Source organism: Siniperca chuatsi, linkage group LG14 (genome assembly GCF_020085105.1).
Source record: "Siniperca chuatsi isolate FFG_IHB_CAS linkage group LG14, ASM2008510v1, whole genome shotgun sequence".
Lineage (NCBI taxonomy): Eukaryota > Metazoa > Chordata > Actinopteri > Centrarchiformes > Sinipercidae > Siniperca > Siniperca chuatsi.
The window spans coordinates 19,507,580-19,535,458 of record NC_058055.1 but is presented as its reverse complement, the minus strand read 5'-3'; the positions used below and the strand labels follow the sequence as shown (position 1 = coordinate 19,535,458).

Below are 27,879 nucleotides of genomic sequence, written 5' to 3'. Positions count from 1 at the left end.
TTAAAGCAATATGTGCCACCAACATGGTCTTTTTATTACTTTTCCCTCCATCCATCCATATAAACCCAAGCACATTAATTTTGTTATTAACGAGGAAAATCGACTGATCTTTCTGCAGGCCCTGCTTCCACTCTTAAACATATTTGAACTTACTTATTTACTTCACCCCCAGTTTTTAGGGATGGTAATGCCGGTTGGTCGGTCGGTCGGTCCGCCACTTGGGTCTAGACTGAAATTTATCAACAATTATTGCATGAATTGCCGTGAAATTTGGTTCAGACATTTATGGACTCCAGAGGATGAATCCTAATGACTTTGGTGATCCCCTGATTTTTTCTCTTGACAGTTGTGGTTTTGAGTGAACTGTCTCAACAACTATCGGATGGATTACCATGAAATTTAGGACAGACATTCATGTTCGCCACAGAATAAATTGTAAAAACTCATTATTAACTTAACAATATTGATGCAGCAGAACTAGAGATTATGTATTTTATATTCCAGTCATTCTTCTTCCTCGTCAAAACCTGTTGCCTACATTACCCACAATGCAACTCAACTGCTGCCAATTCAGTCGGAGATTCGGGTGTTATGCTAGTAGCAGCTAATGCAGCCTTGAGCCACTAGCCTCAAGCAGAGATGATGAGAGGGCTACAAATGTCTGGTAACCTTGCTTCTTTCCACACCCCCATTTTTTTTTTTTTCATTTTCAAACTTGTAGTTTTCAGCCCCAACCGACGCTGGAATCAGGTCAAAAATTTAATTTGTCCAAAATTTTAATTCATAACCAAATACCTAATTCAAATAATAATTTGGTATTTAAAATAGGGTATAATAAAATACCCTTAAAACTAATGATATTATCATCAGTCTCAGCCATACTTTGTTTTTAGTGCTAATTAGCAAATGCTCGCACGCTAACATGCTAAACTAAGATGGTGAACATGGTGAGCATTACACCTGCTAAACATTACAGTGATAATATTGTCATTTCAGCATGTTAGCATGCTGATATTAGCATTTAGCTCAAAGCACCGCTGCGCCTAAGTACAGCCTTCCAGAGCCACTTGTGGCTGCAGGCTCTTTGTCTTGTTAACATACAAAGCATAACCTGGGAATTAGAACCAGCAATCCTCTCGTCATCAGCCTGAATCTGTACTCTTTCACTATCGCCACTTCAAAACTCACCCTGCTCATACTGGCTAGTCTGCACATATACAATGTTTCAATTATGTCACCTTTGCAGTCTGTCCTATGTTACAGTCTATCTCTCTTTGTCTCTCCTCCACCCCCAAGCCATCTTGCATGATAGGAGAATGAGGAAGAGGAGGAACTGGAAACCTTGGGAGTGCCTTGGAATGTTTCTGTGAAATCTCAATGAAAGCATTAGAAGAGCGTCTCTAGTATTTGACTCAATGGCCAAGAAAGGGCGTACGAAGGGCGAGAAGCCCGAAGCGCTCGTCTCTGCCCTACAGGCAGCCAATGAAGATCTCAGGTCCAAGCTGACTGACATTCAGATAGAGCTACACCAAGAAAAATGCAAGGTACTGTACAACATCAAAATGCATAAATTTGCCCTGAATATTGCAAATATTGTAGGTCACTTTCAACGTAAACTTAGTAGATTATTACTTCCACAAAGTGTTAAGGCAGAGTGGCTTATTCATTTTTTGAAAGCCAGTCAATAAATTAAGGTCCCAACATTTTTTGGAACCTTTGGACACTACAAGTTGCACAGATCTAACCAGGGTCTTAGAGGTGCAAGGACATCTTGTGACATGATAGGCATGCTTATGTTTAGATGTGTTTGAAGTGATGATGGTGAACATTTACAATATTATGGTACTTATGGCAGAAGTCTGCAAGGGTTCAGTCCACAAGTCCGGAGGGTGGACATTCGGGTTCAGCCTTACTTATTGTTGGTTGTTGGTGCAGAACACTGCCTGAGAGGACGACAGCAGACACTACTCTGGGCTGAAAAAAGCCTCTTTTTTGTGTTAAGACAATCATTTGTGACAATCTGTGTTTTATTTGCAATTAAATAGACATTACAACTGAACATCAATCAAAAATAATGCAGGAAAGAGCAGTGCTCTTTGTAGTAAAGATACAGCATTATTTATCATGAAGTATCAGATCTCTATCAAGAAAACTAAGTGTGATTATAGGGTTAGTGCATTAGTAATGCAGCAATTTACTCATCATGTCTAATGTTTTTTGTTATACTACCATTATTATGGAAAGAACTATAACCAATTTAATTATACTGGAAATTAGATATTTGCTAGATTCATATAAATGTATATAATTGCAGGAAATATCATTCAATTTTTTTTGGTTGAAGAATCTGACTTCATATTGTCTTAAACCATTACTACACCCTTGAATTCATGTGTTGGCAAAAACACAAGGTTGTTAACCTTTTAACCTTAAATCAAGAAAAATAAAAATAAAGATAAACACATTTTCAAAAGCAATGACTGACACCTACCACTACTTAATGTAAAATATTCCTCTCTCCCCTTCCTCTGTTGCTCCTCTCAAAGGTGAGCAAACTGGAGCGTGACAAGCTGCAGGAGGTGAAGCGGGTGCGAGAGCAGGAGCAGCACCGTCACACTGCCATGTTAACAGAACAGCGGGCCAAGTGGCACGAGGAAAAGCAAAAGGAGCTCCAGGCTCTCAGGGAAAACCTGACACGGCAGCATGAGCAGGAGCTGGCCCGCCACGCCAAAATCAAAGACCAGGAAAACCAGAGGCTCAAAGCCGCACTGAGCGCCATGCGCGATGGAAGCGGAGAGAAGGTGAGGTTTCGATAGGGGAGTGAAGCTAGTGTTTGATTTTGCAGTTGTGAAACAGATTAACAGAAATAAACAGATACATTTTACCCAAAACAAAGTCCCAAAGCAGCACCAGTGGAACTGAACCAGGAAAGAGGGGCTTGGCACAGAACAGTCTCCTTCACTTCTGAGAAAAAGCTCCTGATGGAGGGAGCACTAGAAATAAATAGTCATTACTCATCTAAAAAAAACTGGAAATTCTGCCAAACCACATCAACACTCTCCCCCGTTCTTCAGGTGCGCACAGCACTGACCCTGGAAGCCAAGGAGGATGCACGTCGCTTCTTTGACCAGGAGAGAGTGAAGCTCCTGCAGGAGATAGCGGAGCTGAAATCTTCTAAGAAGCAGACCGATGAGGCTCTCAGCAACATGATCCAGGCCGACAAGATGAAGGCTGGCGACCTGCGGGTGGAACACCAGCAGCACCAGGAGCAGATCTCCAAGATCAAGTGGGACTGTGAGAGAGACATCCGCAGACTGGTACGCACAGTCACTGCTACTAAATATTTAACAGACATGAATATGACGATTGTCCAAAATATTAGTAAGGCCCACTGCTGATGTTACAGTGGATATCTATGCAGCACGGGAAGTGGGACAGAGCACAGTGGGGTAGATTGTGGAGCCTTTTTTTGGCTTTTGAGGTATAATTTTAAAGACTGGTTTACAAGGATGTAGTAGGTTTAAAAAAAATGCAAAAATAGAGATCTGCTGCAGAGAGCCTAACCAGGTGTGTGCAGCTATATCTGTGGAAATTAGGGCTACAACTAATGATTCTTTTTATTCATTTCAGTTGTAAATTAATCTACCAAATCATTTTTCGATTAATCATTTAGTCCCATCCCCCAAAAAGTCCCAAAGGTATTTACTTTACAATAACAAGAAACTGAGAAAGGCAGGGAAGGAACCAGAGAAAGTTTCTTATTTTTACTTCACAAACGACTTCAAGAGTCGCTTAATTTTCAACATAATAACTGTCCTTGTCTTTTTACAAGGTGAATGATGAAAGTTAGCTACAGTAGAGTGACATCAGAAATAAATAACAAAAAACCCCATTCAACAGAAGCTAGTAATGTCCTTTCAGCATTTTCTTAAATACACTTTTATTTCCTTCTCCTTCACTATAGGTGGATGAAATTAAATCTAAAGACCGCACCATCTTTGCTCTGGAGAAGGAATTGGAGTCAACAGTGGGCTTCTTGCAGAAGCTGCAGCTTCAGAAGGACGCCCTGGATGAACAGCTTTTTCTCGTCAAGGAGGCTGAGTGCGGCTTGGGAAGCCCGAAACGAGAGATTCCAGGCAGAGCTGGAGATGGAGCTGAGCACTGCGGCAGCCCAGTAAGTAGAGAGAAGTAGCAAGGAGAAGTTTCATGCTCCGCTCATTCATATCAAACATTAATATCAACCTATTCATTTGAGAGAAACTGGGAGCCTTCCTATCTCGAACCCCATTTGTTCCTCTTTGCTTTAGTCTTTGAATACCACATTGTAGCTAAAGTGCCAGGTTTCTTTTTATAGACAAGGTTCCCACAACACTTAGCCAGCTCCAAACTTATGCAAGTATATTGACGACAAAAGATTGACAGAGCAAAAAACTAATGCGAGCGCTACTCAGTCTGCAAGTCAACCTTTAACAGCGCACAGGCACAAATTTGTAAGAGGGAGCACAGAATCAGGTCTGTAACTGATGATTTGAGCATGCAAGAGGAATTATGTAACTACATTTGAGCAAGCAATAGGGATTCTCATGCTCGTGATGACCAAAGCTGCTTGCACTCACTTCTGGCAGTCTGAATCCCCTGAGTGCAACTCAAACTGAGAGCAGAGCGTCACCTGTTCACTTTGACCAGGAAGTGAAGGGCCGTCCCGTTAAACCCTTCTTTCTACTTTGAAAATAAAAGCTGGGCCAGTGACGTTTTCAACCACCAGACTGAAATAAAGAGAAGTATTTGGTGTCTGTATTACCTTAAAAATCTAAATGCATTGACACTAAATGACTAAAATCACATTCAAATCCGACATACCAGTATGAATAAACTAGGCGATGGTAAGGGGATTGGCAAAAATAAGGCATATAGGCATAAAATATGTAAATCACATGTTGTCCTAAAAAGTCATATGGTCTACTTTCTTCCTTGTGCGTTGAAAAAGATATGACCCTGACATCCACATGTGGGTGTTTCCTGGTGCAACTTGCTTGTCAAAACTTGAGAGAGCCGGCTCAGAAACGAGCATGATCGGGACTGCACGCTCAGATCAGATTCTGCTCTTGCGAATCCGTGTCTGTTTGCTGACTTTCAGACTGAGTAGCGCTCAGAATTTGTTTTGTGCTCTCTCAACTCTTCTGTCGTCAATATACAGTACATCCATAGAGAGCACGAGAGATGTGAGGCAGAGTTTAATCATGATTTGAAGTCCCATGATCAGCTCAAAGTAACAAAACAAAAACATGTCAATTGTCACGGTTAAAGTGTGTCACCCACTCACCCACTGTTAATGTAACAGCTCATGAGATTTAGATTTAATGTCCATGAGATGCAAGCACATTAAGGTTAAAATGTCATGACTCTCACAAATATGGTAATTTTTTTGCCTTCTCATTTAATTGAATTTATTTTTATTGTTGACGTCAGCCTCCCGCAACATTCTAGTAATACTGAACTCTAACATGTTGTGGTAGTTTTGTTATAACTAATAGAATTACTGAACAAAATATTGAATTATTGCCCTGGCCTGTGGTTAGATAGTGATCATGCTACACATCTTCTGGTATCACACTTTATTACTCTACACCTGGCGAGTGATTCAGGGTTCCCACGGGTCCTTGAAATCATTGAAAGTTTGTGAATTTGAGGGGGGAAAATCAAGGCCTTGAAAGTTTTTGAAAATAGACCTAAATAGACATTGAAAGTGCTTGAATGTATGTATTTTGTGCAAGAATAGAAATTTAAGTTCTTTTGAATTTTTATTTTATTTAAATAAAGTAACATCACTGTTACACAGCAGCACAGTTGAGAAGTGTTCACACAGTAAAGCCTCTCTCTCTTTTTAACCGTTGTCTGTGAGCTTCTGTAAAGCCTGCTACTTCTCATTATAAACATTCTCAGTGTTGTAACAGTAATTAACCTTGATCCATGTCTCAAACTATGCCGTGTTGGGTCCTTGAATATGAGGGAATTGGGCCTGGAAAGTCCTTGAAAAGTCCTTGCATTTGATGTTTAAGATGGTGTGGGAACCATGGTGACTGGATTAGTGAAATAATAAATAATTGTTATTTTTTTGTTTGTTTGTTTCAGGACCTGAGGAGAAACCAGAGGCGCATTGCTGAACTCAACTCGACTATACGCAAATTAGAGGACCGCAACTCACTGCTGGTCGATGAGAGGAATGAACTGGTACAACCAAATGATTTAGTTAAAAATGATGGATCTCCCACTCTCTCTTCCTTCTGTCCCTTCATCTTTCGGCCTTTCCTTCAAATCTCCCAGCATTTTGTCTCTCGCTGTCCACCTTCCTCATGTCACAATTTAATATATCCTTGTGTCCTTTCTCCGCACCAGCTGAAGCGAGTTCGAGAGTCGGAGAAGCAGTGTAAGCCCCTGCTGGACAGGAACAAGCTGCTGAGTAAGAGGAATGATGATTTGACTCAGACTATCCAGAAGCTGGAGGATAAACTCAGGAGCCTGGCCAAAGAGAACCTTGAGATGGTCAGCACAAAGTCACATTAGCATCATATATACATTTTGTACTTTTTTGGCAAGATGGACAGGCTAATTGACAGGTGGTCTTAGAGGACTTTTCTCTCTGTGTGTTGTTTTTCTGCAGAAGGAGAAGATGAGCTCCCATCCTCCACTGAAGAAGCTGAAATCTCTGAATGACCTGGACCAAGCCCATGATGACCAGGAAATAGCCTTTCTCAAGCTTCAAGTCCTGGAGCAACAAAGCATGATTGACGAACTGACAAGAGTATGTTTTTTTTTCTATATACTGAGGGGGCAAGTTAGCATTTTTGTCTGAAGTTTCTTTTGATATTTTCTGTATTATTTAGAGTAGGCAATTGGGGTCATGGGGTTTAATCCTGAGCATATGTGAAAACCGGATGTTCCTGTTCCATTATTATAAAAAAACTCTAGTAAAACATACACAGTAAAGTGTAAGACACCTCATGTTTTGTGTTTGATAAACATATCCAAAAGTGCAAGAAGATTTTCGGATCATTAATTTTCTTAAAATTCATATAATGACTTGTTTGCATACCAGCGACATTCTGCAGTGTCACCTTGTCTTTGAAGGACAACCCGGAATATAAATTACCACCACTGTTGCTGCATCAACTAAATGTACTTGTAACCAGGCACTCTGTGTATCTTATTTTACAAATATAATAAGTAATAACCTTAATGATCAGACAGCAAACCCAGAGCTCAGGCTTGAAAACCACATAATAACCACAAAACTGCTGACATGTGAAATGGGAATTAGAAATGCTCACAGCAGTCAAACTCGTGCTCACTGAAAAGGAATGAAAATGATAAGTGATTCAATGATCCAGCGGCAAGGATAAAGCGAAGTGAATTAGACAATGTCTGCAACAACATGGCAGCCTCTGTGCATATATGTGTTTAAGCATATAATGTATTTAAGTTGCTATCCCATGTTCAACTTTTTTAAGGATATAAGTGAACACACTGCTATGATGATTTAGGAAAAAACTTGACTTAACTCCATCAACATCTAATGATTCCTAACATCCTCAGTGAAGAGTTAGTTTCAGTGTTGTGTTGTCATTAATTTCATTTTCTTGTATTTTATTTGAAAATAGAAGAAAGAAAAACGGACGTGTTTATCTTACAGTGGTGTGTTATCTTTTTTCTCTCCATTTGTATTTTTTTTTCTAGGACAGAGAAAAACTACTACGAAAGAAAAGGCATAAAAGAAGTTCGAGGCCAATAAAGGTAGAAATGAATGAATTTGTTTCTAGCTATTGATCTTAAAGTGTACTTAGTTTGGTTTCTATTATATAAAACCAGTAAACACATGTGACAATGTATTCTTTGAAAACACAATGAATGTAATCTGTCATCAGTTTTTTCCCACTTCTTTTAATTATTCTTCATTTCAAGACATTGAACGTAGTAACAAGAGTCAGTAAGTCTTGTAGTATACAGTAAGTCAGAGTCATGTAATAACACAGAAAACAAAACTCAAAAATTAAACTCCACCCTCTGACACTCAAGTAATGTCAAAGCTGCCAGTTTAATGTGAGTTCAAACTTGCATTGACATTGCTGGAGTAAAGGAGGTCACAGAGGTGTATTTAGAATACAACAATGTAAAAGGAAAGGAAAAAGCTTTTGGGGACACCCAAGAGTGAGGACTGGAAATTGTCATTTTGATCTGAGATCATGTTAACAAGGCATATTGATTGTTGGACATTTACCATCAGTGATTTTTAGCTCTGTAAGTCTTTGAACTTTCTTCTCTGCAGAGGCACATCGTAGTGGACACCTTCTTTGGGTATGATGAAGAGTCTATGGACTCGGAGACGTCCTCAGTGGCTTCGTTCCGGATGGACAGAACTCCTGCTACTCCTGATGAAGACCTGGATGAGGTAAGAACTTGCCTCGTATTTGTCAAGTCACCAAGAAAGTTTAGGAGTATCACAGTGACTGCATTTACAATTACATCAATATTGATTCTGTTTTACACCATTTCTGTTTGAAGTCCTTGACTTTTAGTGTCACTATCAATCTGTGTGTGTCAAACAAGGGTATTTCCAACGAGGAGGCGGAGCTGCGTTTCCGTCAGCTGACCAGGGAGTATCAGGCCTTACAGCGAGCCTATGCCCTGCTGCAGGAACAGAAAGGAGGCATTCTGGATGCTGAGATGGAAGCAAGGGTACATACACAGGGAGAAAATCACTGTTTTTTATTCCTATCCAATCTATTTGTGCACCCAAATATTCTTACCTCGTGTTTTGTCCTACAATTGTGAAATTGGATTGAAATTTTATCTACGGTTGTCTGATCTTCATTTTCTTCAAAATTCCATATTTAACCTCTACTTGTACTTAGTGAAGTTGCTAAAGGCTTTGAAACTGTAAAGTTATCATCATAAACATATTTAAAATAGCCTCAGTAAGGCATTTTTAGTCACTCAGTTTAGCAATCCAGTGAAAGCAAATGTATAAAAAGTCTTTTAATAATCATCGTTGTGTCATATGGCTGCCATAAGGCTGTGGGGATCAGAATTTGATCTCTAGATTGAAACATTTATGCTAACACACGATTTTGAAACGAACTTTGTCATTTATTCTGTTATATAAGATCAGTCATTACAGGACAGTGTTGGTTCTTATTATGTAGTTTGTTACATTTTAACAGGGTGATTTCCCCCTATACTGCTCAGTGTAACATAGAGGACGTCAGAGTGGATTTTTATGTAAAAAACCTTACCAAGGATCGCTACAGTAGGTTGTCCTCTAGTGCAGTGTTTCTCAACCTTTTTTTGAGTACTGAACCCCTTGTGATGAGCTGACATTTGTGACTCCACCTGTACATGAAAAGTACATGTCCAAAGCCACATTCAAGTCAAGCAAGTTGTGGTTCTTCAGTTTTCCTGTAAGAGAATGGAAGTGCCCAGAGAGGGAAGACACGCTACTTTAAGGGGAGGTTCTTGCTTAGGAGTAAATTATTGCTTCTGATTTTGAGAGAGAAAGAGAGAGAGAGATGCAATTCAGTAATAGGGATATTTACAGCACAAACAAAAATGAACAAAATACCCCAAGAGCTACAAGCTGCCAGTGCACTTTGAAGCCATGGAGGAGACATGACAGAGCTACGGCACAGCTCGAACACAATGTAGCTGCATCCAGCGGACATTTCAGTCTGATGTGCTGGAACTTTAATCAATACATCTGTCTACAACGGTAGGGTAATGGCCCACGCTTTGCAGAGCATCCTTTTAGGTTTCAACATGTATATTCTTCTGTGCATTACCACATTGTGTATTGGGCTGTGAGTGCTGTCAAAACACTATTGAGTGCACCAGAGTATTGTGCTGAACAGATCTAGTGTTACGAAGGAATGAAGCTGATGTGCTTTCACACTTTCGGAGTGTGGTTTTTAATCTAATAATGACACATTTTAAAAAGCTAACAAATTATATTAGTACATGTCTGGTTTTAATGAGCAATTTCAAATTTAAAATGATCTTCCATGTACCCCCTGCAATACAGGCACAGACCACTAGGGGTTCACGGACCCCCACTTGAGAAACAGTGCTTTAGTGGCTAATGAATGTATTTTTTGCTCATGTTGCAGGCTCAGGAACAGCTCCAAGCAGACGTTCTCAGGTATAAAGCCAAAATAGAGGACTTGGAGAAGGAACTGAACCTGAAGGGACAGGTACGACACACAAGCACAGCATGAATGAAAGCAGATAAAGGTACGCATAGGGTGGTGGACAAAACATCAGGAACACCTAACAATATAATGCAATGCAATAAATTTGTCATACCATAAAGGTTAGCAGCCTACCCTCAAAAAATGAAGTCTATAATAACAATGTCAAATTTGCTCTGATGTGACCAGTAAAGTAATCATAAAGTAATTTATTGAGTTGACAAATAGCACATGGTATAAAATATAAAAAATATACAACAAAAAAAGATTGAATTAAAATATAACAAATCAACACATTGATAGATGTACCAATAACTTCACTCCATCAACAACTTAGGATTCATACTGTCCTCTCATCAATGTAACAAGCTGTTTCATTGTCAAGCCATCACTACATTTTGAGTTTGTCTTTGTCAGGGGATATCTCTCAAAACAAAATGTGTTAAATGATACTTTTACTTTCTTTGAAAAGCTTTGATTTGATGCATCAACTGTCTCTGTCCTCTATCAGGACTCCAAATGGGTGGAGGAGAAGCAGCTCTTCTTACGAAGGAATCAGGAGCTATTGGATAAGGTTGGACTCAGCTTTTTGTTTGTTTTCCGATATTCAAACAGCTACAGTATTTGTTTTGCTGAAAAGTCATTGTTTTATTCTATGCACAGCACTTTGTTTATTTAAAAAAATCTTAATTGCCTGAAAAACTATGAATTTTTTTTTATCAGTTTGATGATACCTGTTACAGATGGTACATTTAATAATTGGCATTGTTTTAAAGCCTTACAGCCTTGAGGTAGTTTCCTACAGTTATGACCTAGTTTCCATTTTATCTCCATAATATTGCATAACATATTGTAGCTACAATCTACCACTTCATGTCTCCATGTTAATTCTGATGGTGTCCAGGTGGAAAAGTTGGACTCAGAGTGCAGTCGACTGCAGCAGGAGCTACAAGACTCCAAAGACCAGAATGAACTGTTAGAGTTTAGGATATTGGAGCTAGAGGTGAGTCAACAAGTTTCCTACCAAGCATTAAACTAGCATGATAAAATTTCCTGTCAGATACTCAAGATGCCTGAGTTCAAAACTCTTCCAAAATTTTGAGTAACCTATTAAGTGAGTATTCTGTCAGATCCAAAAACATTTTACTACATTTTATCGATGCCTCACTGAGTTCCAAAAAACATTTTACTATCCTGAGAACACATCCTGTGATCATTATACAGGGACCCTATCAAGTTCCAAAACACATTTTACTCGTTCCCAAAATCCTGTCAGCATATTCATCCCACAAATAACACTTTGCCGATTAAAGAGAAATCTCAAATTAACATTTTACCGTTGTTTAATATGCAGTCTACATATTTTTTTCATGGTATTATTATTATGTAAAAACAAGATCTTGTCTAAAATGAATTAAACCAAAAATGGATATTCTGTAACAAATCAGATCTTGGCCACTCTATAGTGGGAAAAAAGCTGCTGGTGTGGGTTTGTCTAGAACTGTTTTCCAGCTACAGTGATCTCATATCCCGGTTTCCTGGAGGTCAGTGTCACAGAGATTATGTGTTTTTGTAAAAGTACAAATGCTGAGCCATGTTGGAGGAAGTAAAATACATTGAGGTTTAAAAAATTATACAGCAATTTGGAAAGAAAGAAATGGAGAAAATACTGGAAACGGACATTCCCCTGGACCCGCTATTGTTCTTATTGGAAGTATCACCTGAACACCTGTTTACTACAGACCAGTGTTATATACTGCATATTTTGTTGATGGTTGCAAGAAAAATAATTACTATTAACTGGATGAAGCCTAACCCTCCGACGATTGTTCAATGGTTACAAAAAGTCAAACATGTTTATATGATGGAACACATGACTGCCCAGTTACAACTAAAACCTTTTAAGAGGAGATGGACATCAGTTATTGACTACCTTAGTTAGGAATCTTGTACTTTATTGTTTTGATGCATAATTTTTGTAGGTATATATGTAGGTAGATGTGTGTGCGTTCTGTCCTTGTATGGTGTTATTTCATCTATATGTGCATGTATGTCAAGTGAAGGCCAATCTCAAGGTGATTCAGTTTTGTAATGTTAATTGCCTGTTAATGTGTGTCAATGGCAATAAAGTAAAAAAAACAACTATACAGTATAACATTAATTTTACAGTTTTACAAATCAACTCCAACTTCATATGAAGGACATAATAATTATATTTTAAAAAGCTAAATCAGGGTGGAAATTTAGCCATTCATTCATGTAAACATGCAGCCCACCAGTCTGTCGGTCAGGCTCATAACTAGCTGACAGGGGTGTTTGTGTTCTGGCTGTGCTGCACTGCAGTTACTCACAGCAGCTCGTGAGGGCCTAAGTTGCCACCGAGTGAGCAGAGAGGAAAGCAGATCGCTCAGATGTGCTCAGTATACAGTTCTGAAATGAAGTGATACAACATCACAGTGATTTAACCTTAATTTTAATCAAACACTTTTACCATTGCTATCAGGTGTTTGTCTTCTTCAACTGTCAGCATTTTCATGGCTGAACAAAGCAAAGAGCTCCACCTACTGAAACTTAAACATCATCACTGAAAAAATAAAAAGTCACATAAGTGGAAACAAGGATTGATTCGTGGAAGTTTGGCAAACACAGTGCAGAAACACAACAGAGAATTGATGCTTATGAAACATAATATTGAAGGTTACATACGGCTTGGACTAAATTCGGTGGCCTCTAGTTTGATGCCAGTAGTGTTTAAGATTATTGACACAGAGCAGTGGGGTCAGTATAGTAGGAGCTAATGGGCAAAAACAAAAAAGAGGAGCCTGGGTTATTCATTTATCAGCCATATTAGCTACTCAAAGCCTAACATGAAGTTATTTTTGTAACCTATAAGAATGTCTTACAAACCTCTAAAACAACCAATAAAAGTGAAAATTCTGTTTTATCCAGGTCTAATACAGATTCAAGAGTTTCAGTTACAGTACATACTTTGTATAATGAAATGTATACTTCTTTTGTCATAGGAGCGAGAGAGGAGGTCACCTCCATTCAACCACCTGAGAATGCATCCCTTCTCTGAGGGAGTCAGTGCACTGCAGATTTACTGTATGAAGGAGGGGGTCAAGGTACACAAAGAGAAGAACTCCTCTGCTTTATCATAGTAATTAATCATAAAGTAGAGCAGGTTTCTTTATCTTTTCTGCCAAGGGATCCCACTGTTACAGATCCCACAGTTCTTATGACTGCAGCTAACTGAGCTGTGAATGTTCCATGCTTTTGTATACGCTTTTTAATGAGCATGCAGTATCTTTTGTTTAATAAGCAAATATCAATATACTCTGTACATTTTATAGTGGAAAAAAAGTATTGAATAAAATTAAAAAGGAAAGGTAAATGCCATTTTATTTGTATGCTCCTGATAGATTTTTATTCCATTTTCTTTACAGGACGTGTGCATACCAGATCTCATAAAACTTCTAGATATCCTGGGAGACAACGGGGTAATTCATATGGAATTTAACATATCAACATATGATGCTAAAACAGACACATTCTTAATTGAAGTTTTTTTCTCCTTTTGTATAGAACTTAAGAAATGAGGAGCAAGTGGCCATTATCCAGGCTAGCACTGTTTTGTCACTAGCAGAAAAAGTAAGTCTGGAAACTATATCATGGTTCCTCTGATAACATGAAAGTATCAACACACACACACGCACATTAGTTTGTGCTGTGCCAACTCATGTTTTGCTGTTTGTTGCCCTCTAGTGGATTCAACAGATTGAGGGGACGGAGGCAGCGCTGCACCAGAAGATGGTGGACCTGGAGATAGAGATGGTGAGTCACAACAATCCAGTACAGGAAAATACTTTTTTTTTTTTTTTACATGAGCTCTAGTCAAGTGTGACATGATTGAAGCTGCTGGTAGTACTTATTAAGTAGGCCTGTTGTATTTGTTTTTATCTCTTCACAGAAATAATCTAGTCAAACTTTTTTTTTAAATCTTCCACATTGATTTTTCATAACTCTTGTTGAGCTGATGACATTAAGCTATATAACTAATATTTTGTCAGATATAGTCTTCATCTTGTGGGATGAATACATGTTTGCAGTTCCAAAAGTGTCTTCTCTTCAACCAGCAGAAAACACTTTCTATTGCACTCCGTTGCTGTCCAGACATGAGCGCCACGTGTCTTGAACAGCCTAGCATTAGGCCTTATTTAATGACACTTTATGCAAATCAGATGAACAGTGGCTGGGCTCATTTACTAATTCTGTAGTCTTAGTAAATACTCTGCTTAACTGAAAACTTGCAATGACACAAAAGTTTGCACCCCTGACAGTAATTTGTAGCTAGTTTATTAAATATCCCCCATAGCAGTTAGATCGTAGTAGTGAAATTGACTTGTAGTAGTTTAACCAACCACTGTCTGACCTGCTTATTCTGTACAGGAGATGTTCTGTAAACAGAAAGGATATCTAGAAGAGGAGCTGGACTACAGAAAACAGGCCCTAGACCAGGCCTACATGGTAAGTGTGTGTTTGTGTGTCTTGTATACATCATCTTGTGGGGCCAAAATCTCTTCACAGTCAGACTGTTGGAACTCAGTTCATCATCTGGGGTAGGGTTATGGTTAGAATCATAACATGGTTAGCTTAAGGGTTGGGGTTATGCTTGTAGTAGTTATGGTTAGGGTTAAGCCTGCAGTGACATGACATCCAAAGTAACAACAACCCTTTTGTCTCTGCCTGACAGCAAATCCAGGAGTTGGAAGCAACGTTATACAACGCCCTGCAGCAGGACAAGGTGCTTATTGTTATGAAAACTGCTGCAAAGTTCACCTTGTAATGTGTCAACCACTTGTAAAACATCAGTACTGGTTACAGTTATGTCATCTGAAATACTAGATGGGTGAAATTAAAGATAAATCAATTTAGATGTCAAGATGCATCACAAAAAAATATTATTAATTTGCTGAAACAAGAAGTGTTCACATAAGAACAGTAAGGCCATATATAATTCCATGTGTTGAGAAGTTGTTTTTTTTAAAATCCATCATGGTATCTACTGTGTCTGATGCTTGTCTTCCAGGTGATAAAGTATGGCGAGCCTCTGGATGAGCTTCAGAAGGACGAGCTGCGGACGGCGGTGGAGAAGCTGAGGAGGCAGATGCTGAGGAAGAGTCGAGAGTACGACTGCCAGATCCTCCAGGAGAGGATGGAACTCCTGCACCAGGCGCACCAGGTCAGCCTATGTCTGTAACGGTGATATATGTGTGTTTGTGTGTGATACTAGAGCTTTGTGTGAAAATAGGTTTGTATGATTCATTGGTATGTGTGAAATCTCTTTTGGCTAGAGAGAATTGTCCTTACTGTTTTCTCTCTGAATATTTGCAGAGAATTCGTGACCTTGAAGACAAGACAGAAATCCAGCGGAGGCAGATTAAAGACCTGGAGGAAAAGGTAGGCTATGTTTGATGTCTTTCTGTAAAAAACATTAATTTCTAATCAGCAGCTTGAACACAAGACTCACCATGAAATGCTACCATGTTCATTAGTTTAAAGATCTTTGCTTACAGGCAGCCAAGATTAGGATTTTTCATCCTAAAGCCTGTGAAATCAATATTAAATTGAATTTTGAGTGTAGAAGAAATGGTGTGCACTGTTTCTTTTCACATTATGTATAGGAAACCACTCTTGTGAAAGCTCAACGTAAAAATGCCACATAGGATGCTTACATAGGTAATATTCAGAAGTATGGTTTCATGGATACTGCTCCAGTTTCCCTGGACAGTGAGCCTCTGTTTCTGTCTCTGCTGTTACTAACATATCGTGAGTGTTCCTCTAATTCTCTCACTTTCTTTTTCCCTTCTTCATCTCTTTCTTTCTTTCTCCAGTTCTTGTTTCTGTTCTTGTTCTTTTCTCTTGCCTTTATCCTTTGGCCTTGAAGTCTTTGGCGCGTCCTGTAGCAGAGGTGAGTCCTGAGGACTTTGAGTAGAAAGTTCAAACCACTGCCGTCTCTCTTCTGGACCTCGGTCAAATACTTTTCTATCGAAGCAGAACCTGCACAGCAAGTGTTTTGGCTTTGTGCAGCCACCAAAGTCAAGACTGGGAATACAGAGCCTGAATTGGCCTTGACAAGCACTCAGTCAAGATGCATTTCTATAGCAATATTAAGACTTCCTGATATGGGCTTCTGACCTTCAGAATAAAAGCAGGAAATGTGTTATTATTTTGAAAAATAGTTTTAATGTAATCTACTTTGATATTTATTTATCATACCAATTACATAAAAGCAAATTTAAGCAATAATAGTGTCCTAATTGAACTGTAGATAGTACATCAGCCAGTGAGAGCAGAGTATAAATTATACAATAAACTCTACACACATTATGTGTCAAAATACTTCTCTTGGCATGTACTTAATCCTCACACTAACATTTAATCTATCAGATGTTTTAAAAAAGGAAATTACAGACCACCTACAAGTTGCACAATGGTGACATTTTGAGACAGTGTGCTCTTTTTGTTACCACTGGGCAGCTCAGTGCTTTCCAGAAGCAAAACATATTTGACCCTGGTCTGCTGACCCTCCCACCTACACATTTACATGCTTCACCAAGCCTTCACTTACAAATATTCAACTGCTAATTCTTCTTTCTTTTTGCATTCTCAACATCTTTCCACTCAGGCATTTCTCTTAACGTTCATGTGTTTTTCCATATTACAAGATCATATCATTTTTACTTATTGAAAGGTTTCCAGGTAACTCAGGAAGCAAACATCACCATCTCTCCCTCTCTTGTGTATTTGTTTGTCGTCACTTGGGGTTTTGACTCGTGTTTCTACATGTGTTTTTAAAATTGTGCAAACTGTCTTTGGGGTTTGTAAAAGGTATTAGAGGAAAATTCAGTTTTGTTTAGTTTTTTTACAACCTGGGCTGGATCTCAGCAATTACCTTTAAACCTGCATTTATAGGTTTTTCAGCCACTTGGGGTCAGAGCAACAAGCTGTAAAAACAACACTGACATTTATCACCTAATAAAGTTGTTATGGTTAGCAAACAGTTTCCTATTTACTCATCCAGCAGATACTGTATGGAGCAACATTAGTGTTCATTTGGAGTCATGTGTCTGGCCGCCTGAAGAATGTAAGCCCAATACTGGCTCTTCTAATTCTTTGTCACTCCTCTCTCTCTCTCTGTCTCGCAGGTGGTGTGTCAGCTTGGAGATCTTGTTTGTGACTGCAGTGTTATTTATTTTCTGGGCAAGTGGGGAACAATGTGCGTAGCAGTGGCTGCTAGTGTCATTACATCAGTGACTGCTGTATAGGTGGATGTGTCGTGTGTTGGCCGTGGACGTTCACACTTCAGATTTTATTCTTTTGTGTTTTTAAAGGGGTGTGGGGTTCTCAGGATGCTGCCCAGGATGATGGGGTATTTTTAGAGCGGTATTGGACATTAAACGTCTCTCCAAACAGCTGGAACTACTGTAACAGACTGCAAGAATGACACACAATTTGAGAGACACTTACAATAGATGCACACACACATATACCTACATGCATACAGTTTACGGACACGCATGCATGCAGATGCAAACACACACGCACACACACGCACACACACACACACACACACACACACACACATGCTTTGACAAATCCAAACCAAAGCCTGGGAAATGTTCTCTCTGCCATGCAGGGTAATAATATGTCATTCACCACCATTTAGCCACAGTGGGAATATAAACAGACAGAAAAACTCATAGACAACGAGGCAAACAAACCGCCAGACCACAACTTGTCTTCTTTTTCTCTTCTTTCCTTTCCTTTCCAAACCTGAAAGGACATTCTTCACGAATGCAACCTCTTAGTGAATAGAAGCGAGCCAACTCAGGGCCCATGAGTGCAGAGGCCGATTCAGGTCAGATTATAACAAGGAACATTCGGGACATGGTGTGTCACCGGCTGGCCTGCCCTCGCTGTTCCCAGAATGGTGCTTACACAGACTGCTTGGACTCTCCAGAGGTTATACCTGAAAAAAAGGACAGAATTACACTGCAGAGACTGGTGTGTACAGACACTAAAGGGGGGTACAGGACACTCAGGTTGACACGTTTTCACCGGACACACATAACAGACTTAAGTGAAGCGAGATTAAAAAAAGAGAAAGAAAAGATTACGGGGGGAAATTACACTCTCTGATCCAGCTCCACTCAACCTGGATCTCCACAGAAAAACCAATGGATTGTCAAACCGCTTCTTAATTTGTCTTAAAAACCAGCAGACTCGAAGAGCTTTACTCTCTGGTTATCTTTTTTCTCCTTTATTTTTTACAGCTCCTACCACTCAGATACTGTGTCCCACGATTTCCACTGCGAAACAACATCCCTATTCTGTACTGTAATATATACATTTGTTGATATGTACATGTGTCTGAATTATTTCATGTAGTTTCCCCTTTTATTTCTGTGAATAGTTGCACTTTTCTTTTACTCTCTGAAGCAGCTTGAACAGTTGATGTACTTTGCAGTTTATAAATGGCTCAAAAGGGTATAAATTGCTCTGTTTTATTGTGGTGACAGCTGCAAAGATGAATTTTATTTCCTTAATTATAAATTATAACTGAAAAATCGTTGGAATATGAATGTGAAATAATGGATTATTTGCCTCCCCTTTCCTTTGTCCGCCCTCTCTCTCACACAGTATACTGTATATATTATTCTACTCTCTAAAATGTGTCGCTCTGGTTGACCAGTAGGGGGTGCTGGTTTCACCTGAGCGACTTTCAATTTGCCCTTTAAAGTTACATGATCTTTTAACAAACTTGTAAAATATCTTCATCAACTCTGGTTGAACGATTGGTCGGTTTAAATTCAAATCTAACAGTTGTGTCATCAGTACTTTCTTGTTACACAAAAAAATGGACAAAAGCTAAATTCATCAGTTGAATTTCACATGACTGAAAAGACAGAAAAATAACATTATAACTTCACCCATCTGTCCCAAGAATACTGCAGGTTGTCTCTCTACCCCTCTTTTTTTACTAACCAAAATTTGTTTGATACTAACAACCTTCTTTTACTAAACACTACTTGCCATTTAGGCATCCACTTTCCCAAAATGAAACAGGAGAAAGTGAATGCAACACTACACCTGCTCTACTTCTCTCCTGTCAGGCTAACTCTCCAGTCCCTGCAATATTTACCAGTAGACTTGTTCCCTATGTACCTGAGCTAGTGTATCTGCCATCATACCACTCCTCTGGCTCCATTCACAGGTCTAGGGTATCTAGACATCTCATTACGCAGTGGACAGTAGCTATGACCCCCTCCATTCACTTTACCAAGGGGAATGACTGAGACTATTTTTGTGCAAACTCAGCTAACTAGCAGTTGCCTTAAATGCACTTTCCCCTTTTTTTCCACAATTATTTTTTCAGGCGGTTGATATTATCATGTAATGTAATGTAATGTAATGTATATTTTTTTGTTTTTATTTCACAGAAGATTTTTTTTAATCTTTACCCCGTCTGTCTTCCAGCGAGAATTTTACCCCTCCTCCTACTTTCGTCTATATTATTAAATAAACTGAAAAAAATGAGCAATGCTGTAAAAAATAAAAAAATTCATGGCCTTTGACCTTAAAGGATAAATTGTCTTCTTTTCACATCTTTATTACAGGTATGCTTGGTCAGGATTTTGTGTTGAAGATGAGCATTTATAACCCTCCTTATATTTTTCCTTCATTGTCTACTTTTCTTCTAAACTTTCTACATCCTAACTCCATTGTAAATTCACACAGTTTTCAATTCCCTATGTCAATACATTTGAGTCTTTTCAGCATTCAAAGTGAAAGAATAATGGCCGCTAAAAGACGTTTTGAAACACGCCTTATTTCTTTATTTGTCATACAATTTACTCTTTAACTAATTATATTTCAAAATGCTCTTTATCCATTTGGGGGAAAGTGTAGAAACAAATTTTTAACAATCTGTTTAAAATGTTTAAGATACAGTGAGAATTTTCCTTTGTGCTTATTATCTGTGTCCTATTTGCTATCCATCTTTTTAAAGTGTCTCAATATCTTAGATTCTTTGCCATTAATTATTTAGCGAGTGGATTGATCATAACCTTATCTGACAAAACAGTCTCACCACAAGGTCCATTTAGTAGCTTTTCTGTAGCTTTCTATTATATATCATGATCTTCCTCAGCAGATGGAGTTGCCCACTTGTCATGGAATTGTAAATGTTCAAATTTTTATTTTTCTGAGCACTTTAAGGACGTTTCATGCATGTTGGCTTAAAAGTTGAGACTGAAAGTTAATTCTTGACCTTGGAAACAGCTGTTCTGGTGCTTTCTATCGATTAAAAGTGCTCAGAGACATGGATTTGTTTTGTTATCTACTGTTCATAAGGTCAAGAATGAACTTTCCATCTCATCATTAATCATTCTTTTTCTTTCTTTGTTAACAGGATTTAATTTTACAACATGCACCATTTTATTGTTTGTGTTGCACTTAATTGTTGACTCCTGTCAGTGTCTGTTAGTAGCTGACAGCAGTTGTCCCAGCTAATGGAGTTCTGCTTTTTTCAGGTCAGGAAGAGGGAAATAGGCTTTGAGCTGTGGCTGGTATTGGTTATTCTTCCATCTGATGTGTACTGCACATGTTTCACTGAGTGGACAGAAATAGGGGTAGCAGGGGTAGCTACTGTACGTCCTCTGCTGTTACAGGTCAATAGTATTCTTCAATGCAAATGTCATTTTCTGTGATATTTGAACGTTTTTCAAAACTTCATTCATAAAAAGAGCTCAAACATAGTGTTCAGTGTTATGGAACGGTTTTAAGACTTGTTTTAAGACTTGTGGTATATTATGAGAAACCTTCCCACACTGAAGCAGTGAATGCTTCAGTTGTCTCACAAGCTTGTTAAACAGTGGGCTTTTCCACATTTTTTTTATTTTTTTTAGTTATGCAGGACACAGAGCAGAGTCAGTCCAGGATAACAGTCTGTCTTTTCACTTTACTCATGACTGTCCTTGCCAAGTCAAGAGAACAGGGGTGGAGCCAGGTTTTGTGTTGTAGACCAGCCCTGCCAAAGGATGTCTGTTATAAAAGCACTTCTATCTGTCCTCCCACACAGAGGTCACGCTCAGAGATTATATTGTGCACTGACTTAATAACTGCCTTCTAAAACCGATTTAAAAGGAAAAATAAAGTTTAAAATGACAAAAAAAAAGTCCCATGAAGAGTCTACATTGAATTCTGCATATTTCTCAGTTTCTGAACACATAACTCTTGATGACATATTTGTTGTGCGCAAATGGAAAATCTACTGTAGATGCTTTTCCAACACAGATCTTCAGCAAGAACCCATTTGACACAACTCAGAAAAGGGCGGACAGTTTAAAACTCATATTTGAATTATGAGTCATTCTGGATGATATGAAAACCCCTGTGTCATTGTGTGTTAGATAGCATGCCTCGCTGTAAGGAATACAAGATTGAAACGACTGACAGTACATCCTTGGAGGCTCTTTAACCTTATTTCAGCAGCAGCTGGTCAGCAGCCAAACCATCCCAGGCGGATGCAGCTGCCCAGTCTGCTCTGTTCAGCTGCTAAGCAACACTGACTTCCTGGCTCATACTCCTATTAAACATGTGACTGGCAACTCACTTGTTTGCCTTTTCATCTTTTTAACTATAGCTTGAGTAAAGATTAATTTCCTCAACTACTCAGCAAAGGATTTAAGGAATTAACAAAATTGCCAATTTGCAATGCACAGTGTTCCTCTTGTATCTGGTTACATCAGTATCATCCAAGCATTCAAAGAAAGGTCTTGAACCAACCTTTGTATTTGCTTTCTCCTGATCATTCTGTGCATGTTGCCAAAGATTCACTGCTGCTGGTGGCTGTGGGCTCCTGCTCTACTACTGCTCCATGCTGTGAATGATGAAGGGAAAAGTCTGTAGTCTTTCTAAGTTCCTACAAATAGCCTATACAATAATAAATTAGTGTCATACAGGGGCCAGGAAAAAAAAGTTAAAATGAAGATTAGCCAACCAGAGCCTCCAAATATAGGTGTGAGGGCATGTAATTGTATCCTATAATTCCACTGGCAGACTGGCTGAGTTGGTACATAGACATGTACAGGTGTTCTGTGAGACTAAACATATTCATGGTTGTTACGCTAAAAAAAAAATTACTCTGTACATGTTATGAAGTCTTGGGAATTACATTTTGTGGCATTAAATCACAAAGTCTTTTGACAGACATACAGTATTTGACACATAACACAGAAAATAACACAGGTAGCGATGCTGGTTTGGGACATAATCAAGAACACCTGAGGACAATAATTATGTTGTCAGTTTTTAATTCAATTTATTTCATTTCTTGAATAGTTGAGCCAATGCAGAACCCACTTGGAACTTGTCAGACCTTATGTATTATCTTTTGTAATTTGAATTAACTCCTATTGACTTGCCTGTGGAACAGTGGCCCACTTACCCACTTCTTCAAAGGTCTCACTCGCCGTAAGGCCTTTTGTGCCAAATCCATGAAGAGCACTGGGCATGAAATTGCCAAACTCTGTCCTATCTGTCGTCATTCCATCATGCCTGGATGAACATGCTCTTAAGCTGGTGGCAACATGAGAGCTATTGTCTTATGGGGGACATTCATTTTACTAGCTGGCCTACCTTACATCCATTTTTAATATGAAGATGGAGGATAGTCTCCTGCTTTGTTCCAGCATGGCTGCTGTCATTGCTTTAAAAGCCTCATTAGGGCAAGGCAATATCCTGTTATCAAGCTTCTTGACCAATTGCCAAACACCACTTCATTCTTGTCACAGGATGCATGTCATTCAAAGGGTGCAATACCAAATCTTTGGTCATTATTTGCGGGAAAATCCCAGACAACCCATCATCTACTCTGAATAAATCTGTTTCTTTATGATCAGAGGGGTTTACTTTGACAGCGAACCACTGAAAAATTCATCCAAATGAAATAAACAACTGACTGAATGTTTTGTTATTATGGTTTGCAGCTATCATGACATCACCGACTTTGAAAGCCAGACAGTGTGAGCTGATGGCTCCACTGCCTCCCAGTCAGTCTGCTCTGTCCAGACCACAGTAAAACACGCTACAGTTTAAGACAAACATCTGCACTAGCCTTTGAGCACTGTCCTTGTTCTCTCACATAATATTTAATTCTTTTCAAGTCATCTGAACTGGTTGGTGTCAGTGTGTAAATGTGGGGCCAGCCAAAACACAAAGCCAGTGCATGGGTGAAAATCTAAAGAATGCTGTCCATTTTTGTTTTGTTTTGTCCACCTTCTCTCAGCATTATTTACTGTCTAAACACAAGTAATGTACTGGAGGAAAGGAGGACAGGACAGACAGCTCTAAAACGCAGAGACTCAGTAAGTCACCATCGAATTACAGAGGCAGGACATTTTAGTGGCATCTCCGCAAACCTTGATGCTTTAATCACATTCATGTGAGGGGACATTTCTGCCAACAGAGCCACAGGAACTGCAACAGTGGTATTCAGCAAGGAATGTGTGAAAATTGAGCTACTTATCATATTTTTACTCAGTTTCAGTCCCCTGAAAAAATCTCCACTAAGCCATCTTTTCAGAATATAGTGCTTGATCGTTCTTTTTCCCCCCTCCCATGCATTTTAACTCACAGGCTTTCGCTGAGTGTCAGTAAAAAAATCTGTAAAATGGGCAATGTCAGCCACTGTGAGACAACACATGTAATACACAGTAAGATCAAAATAAATAAATATATATATATTATTATATATTATATATATATATATATATATTTTTATATATATATATATATATATATATATATATATATACTATTCTTCTGTTTTGTGAATATTGTCTATTGTGTAGTCATTGTGCCTAAGTTAATATTTGTTTGATGTTATTGAAAAATAAAAAATAAATAAAACTGAACTGAATGTAATTGTTTGAACTGAGCTTACCTACCACCCTGTACCAAAAGCAAATTCCACCAACCTTGGTTGTGTGGTCATTAAAAAATTATTTATTATTACTAGCAGTAATTTCCTTCATGCTAGCATATATATATATATATATATATATATATATTTGCAAAGTAAAAGGGATGTTCAAATGCTGCACATTACTGCAACCAGACTTGTTGCCAGTTAGATGTTTTCTGGCTTACAAACTTACAAAATACATTCTTGATCTTGATTCTTGATCAACAGGCTCAGTCATTTGTTTGGTTGCCATGCATGAGTTAGTTTCTTCTGCAGTAGCATACTAGGGAAATACTGGATACTAGTTTGACGTGCCCCATGAAGTGGCCCTCTGCCTGGCTTCATTTCAGTGATGACAACCTGTTAGATGAGACCTGAGGATGTGCCCTGTTTGATGTCACTGTAGCCTACAGTGTGACTGACCTTGAGACTCTTTTTCATTTCTGTGAACTCTGTGTGCTCTTTGTCTTTCTATCACACACACACTCTCTCTCTCTCTCTCTCTCTCTCTCTCTCTCACACACACACACACACACTCTCTCTCTCTCTCTCTCTCTCTCTCTCTCTCTCTCTCTCTCTCTCACACACACACACACACACACACACACACACACTAAGTGCTACAATGGGATCTGGAGGGCAGTTGCTTGTTATTTCTAATCCAGTTGACCTTACAGTGAAACCAAAGACACACTGTTAAAGGACTGCCATATTCTTTTAACTTTTAATCCATACCAACAATCCTAAGATTATAACAGTTAAAAGGTAATGAATTAGAAATTGAATGTGATTCTACTTGAAGGCTAATCAGTGTTATACTGGTAGGAGGTAACTGGAGGATAAGGCACAAAAGGCATGTTCAATATAGTTCATGGTAGATATGACACTTATATGATGAACATATGTAAATATATAATGTCCTGATTCTCAATTTTGTAGTCTTTTTAATTGGTTTATACAAGGGCAAAATGCCATATTTCGACTCTTGTTCTTACCCTTATCAGTAACCTACTATCTGGAAAAAGGCATTGTATTTTCTGGAGGGGAAAAGAAGAGGATGAAGGCTACAAACAAAAATACTCAGTGGGACTATTTTGACCCCACTCAAACTTGTGAAACATGCTGTTAATATGGCCTTTACATAATTGCAAATGTCTGTTCACTGAGTGAAGGCGTTGACTCCTGCTTCCCTTTGTTGCCCTCTTGACTCAGCAGTCTCTCAGTTTGAGACCTGCCGCCTGAGAGCTGCTTCTCTGACACGATGCTGTCTCATTTGTGCTGGCGTTAATAATCACCCCTGGGGTGTCGCCGTCGAAGGCCCAGACAAGCACTTGAAGCTTCACTTTGAGTTGAAGTGTTCCCGCCTGGCCAAGAGGTTTGAACGGAGTGCGCAGGTGTAGCTGGATTATCAAACGTGATAAGTGGTGCTGAAAGGACAGCGACAAAGTGGACAGCACATCGGAAACCTGTGTCACCTGCTGAGTGCACACCTGTGTCCACTTAGTTCATTTCGATATTAGGTTGCAGACTATTGAAATAGGTGAACATTGGCGTCTTTAAGGGTGAATACAATATTTTGACTCTTATATCCAGCTAAAAAACCTGCATCAGAAAGGAGATTTAGGTAACCTATTTGTCTCGGTATTGGCAAAAGGTTTGCAGTGTATGTTTACATAGGCTAAATAAGCAAATAGCTATGTCCATATGAAATGGTCCCTTTGTCACTCTACCGGCCCTCTACAGCAGTTGGCTGATTTAAACTACAAACACAGCCTACCCAAGAGAAACAATATGCCACCTCTGGCTTTAACTCAACTCCTGCCTTTCTGTCTGCTCAGGCTTCCTCACCCCGCGCGCGCACACACACACACACACACACACACACAGGGACACACCACTTCAGCACTAGTTTAACCGTCTTTCTCGGTCACTTGTGCAGCTCCACCATGGCAGAGCGCAGGGGAAACTGGGACAAGGCAGAGGACGACCTGCCGGTTTATCTCGCCCGACCCGGCACGGCTGACCAGGTGCCCCGGCAGAAATACGGGGGCTTGTTTTGCAGCGTCGAGGGCGCATTTGAGAGTAAAACCATAGACTTTGATGCCCTGAGCGTCGGCCAGAGGGGCTCCCGCACCCCGAGGACCGCCAAACGAGAGACCGGTCAAGAGGCGAAGAGCCCGGCGAGTGACACCAAGAGCTCCCCTGGTGCGGAAAGTCCCACAGCAAACAGGCAAAGAGGGAAAGACTCACATCAGGTTGAGATCAGAACCAGCGGCGGTAAAGAAGTGTTGCAGAACCTGGGCGATGAAAAGGTAAGAAGACTAACTTTTGCGTGACTGACAGTAGACTGATGCAGCATGTGTAAATGACAGGAGTGGTTTCTACAGTGTGTGCCACTGTTGTGCCTACTCTTTTCTCTTTTGGTTGCCCCCCTTTGTTGTTTTTTTTTTTTTTTAAACTGATGTTTAATGATGTTTCAATGCTGAGCAAGGTATTCCATTAGTGTTATTAGACAATAATATGAAATTTAATGGAAGATGGAGAGGTACACCATACAAGCTTACAACCTTTTGAAATTACAAATTATTAGCATAGTTAATTGTCTCACAAATGCCCTTAGACGTTGACACTAATGCTGTCAAGCTGTGGGCCACACCTAAGTAACATTTTAAATCTAAGCAAGTATGATTCTTAAACCCTTGAAGAATACCATTCAGCCAATGTATCTAGACAATAAAAAAGGGGGGGCTCAAGCAACCGAGGCCACAAAAAAAAAAACTGGAAAGCCTCAAGGTTGGACAAATGAAAATGCCTGTCATTGCTACAGGTCTGGGCATTACTTCTGTGTTAGTGAAACCACAGAGCTGGCGACCATGATGCTAAATATTATACCGTGCCCCACATTTATCAACATATTGACCTGCTATTTTTGTGTGACCACTGTAGGTCCATTAAAGCAACAAGCTAAAATGCAAGCAAGTGACATAGAAGACAAGGTACTGAGAGAATAGCAGAAAGGCAACTACATCCAGGTTTATATTTTTGTTGCTATGTGCATGCATCAAGTAGGTGATATTATTTCACACAGGTTAGAAATGTAATACACATCAAGTGCATCTGAGAAATATGAGCATTTCCCTTTCTTCAAAACCTGCAGAACGTGTACAGTAAATACAACGAACAAGAAAACTAATATATCATGTGCATCTTAGTGGCATATGTTTGTAATAAAAGCCGAACAGCTTCGAATCATCTAGTGCATCTGTCTGCTGGGGAAATCTAATCAAACTTGTGCAGACCCATGACATGTAGCATATTGGCACACTAGATACAGGTTAAAACAATTAAGCTGCAGGAATGTTGTACTGACAAAAGCCTGAACATTAGAAACCATAGTGACCTTAATGAAACAGCAATGGTACAGTCTTCAGGAGGTGTTAGAGTAATGCTTTACTTCAAATAATATGAAAATGAATCCAATCTGAAACCAAAATCAATCTCTTATAACTTCACACGAAGCTTCCACTTTATTAGAAACACCTAATTACAGTCAATACAATGTAATAGAGAACACCTGAAATAGATTCCAACTTTATCATATTATTCTGTTTT

At 39.2% G+C, this 27,879-nt stretch overlaps 2 protein-coding genes across 4 annotated transcripts in view; both read left to right on the top strand.

Moving 5' to 3' along the window:
• The window catches only part of jakmip2 (janus kinase and microtubule interacting protein 2), a 32,090-nt gene extending 12,214 nt beyond the window's left edge, over positions 1-19,876 (top strand). Inside the window, exons 2-24 of one of the 2 annotated variants that reach the window (XM_044223141.1) lie at positions 1,297-1,544; positions 2,547-2,801; positions 3,075-3,317; positions 3,965-4,174; positions 6,133-6,231; positions 6,397-6,543; positions 6,662-6,802; positions 7,735-7,791; positions 8,324-8,446; positions 8,605-8,733; positions 10,158-10,241; positions 10,750-10,812; positions 11,143-11,241; positions 13,262-13,363; positions 13,685-13,738; positions 13,824-13,889; positions 14,004-14,072; positions 14,688-14,765; positions 14,992-15,042; positions 15,328-15,480; positions 15,633-15,698; positions 16,133-16,209; positions 17,447-17,582. In XM_044223141.1, coding sequence (XP_044079076.1) covers positions 1,416-1,544; positions 2,547-2,801; positions 3,075-3,317; positions 3,965-4,174; positions 6,133-6,231; positions 6,397-6,543; positions 6,662-6,802; positions 7,735-7,791; positions 8,324-8,446; positions 8,605-8,733; positions 10,158-10,241; positions 10,750-10,812; positions 11,143-11,241; positions 13,262-13,363; positions 13,685-13,738; positions 13,824-13,889; positions 14,004-14,072; positions 14,688-14,765; positions 14,992-15,042; positions 15,328-15,480; positions 15,633-15,698; positions 16,133-16,183 — 2,469 coding nt within the window. In that variant the 5' untranslated portion in view covers positions 1,297-1,415 and the 3' untranslated portion in view covers positions 16,184-16,209; positions 17,447-17,582. Of the gene's footprint in view, positions 1-1,296; positions 1,545-2,546; positions 2,802-3,074; positions 3,318-3,964; positions 4,175-6,132; positions 6,232-6,396; positions 6,544-6,661; positions 6,803-7,734; positions 7,792-8,323; positions 8,447-8,604; positions 8,734-10,157; positions 10,242-10,749; positions 10,813-11,142; positions 11,242-13,261; positions 13,364-13,684; positions 13,739-13,823; positions 13,890-14,003; positions 14,073-14,687; positions 14,766-14,991; positions 15,043-15,327; positions 15,481-15,632; positions 15,699-16,132; positions 16,210-17,446 lie in introns of both variants that reach the window. The other variant, XM_044223140.1, reaches the window with a different exon arrangement.
• Positions 19,877-26,198: 6,322 nt separating this feature from the next.
• Positions 26,199-27,879, top strand: part of dpysl3 (dihydropyrimidinase like 3) — a 45,279-nt gene continuing 43,598 nt past the window's right edge. For both annotated transcript variants that reach the window (XM_044222941.1, XM_044222940.1), the window contains exon 1: positions 26,199-26,579. In XM_044222941.1, coding sequence (XP_044078876.1) covers positions 26,214-26,579 — 366 coding nt within the window. In that variant the 5' untranslated portion in view covers positions 26,199-26,213. The remainder of the gene's footprint in view (positions 26,580-27,879) is intronic.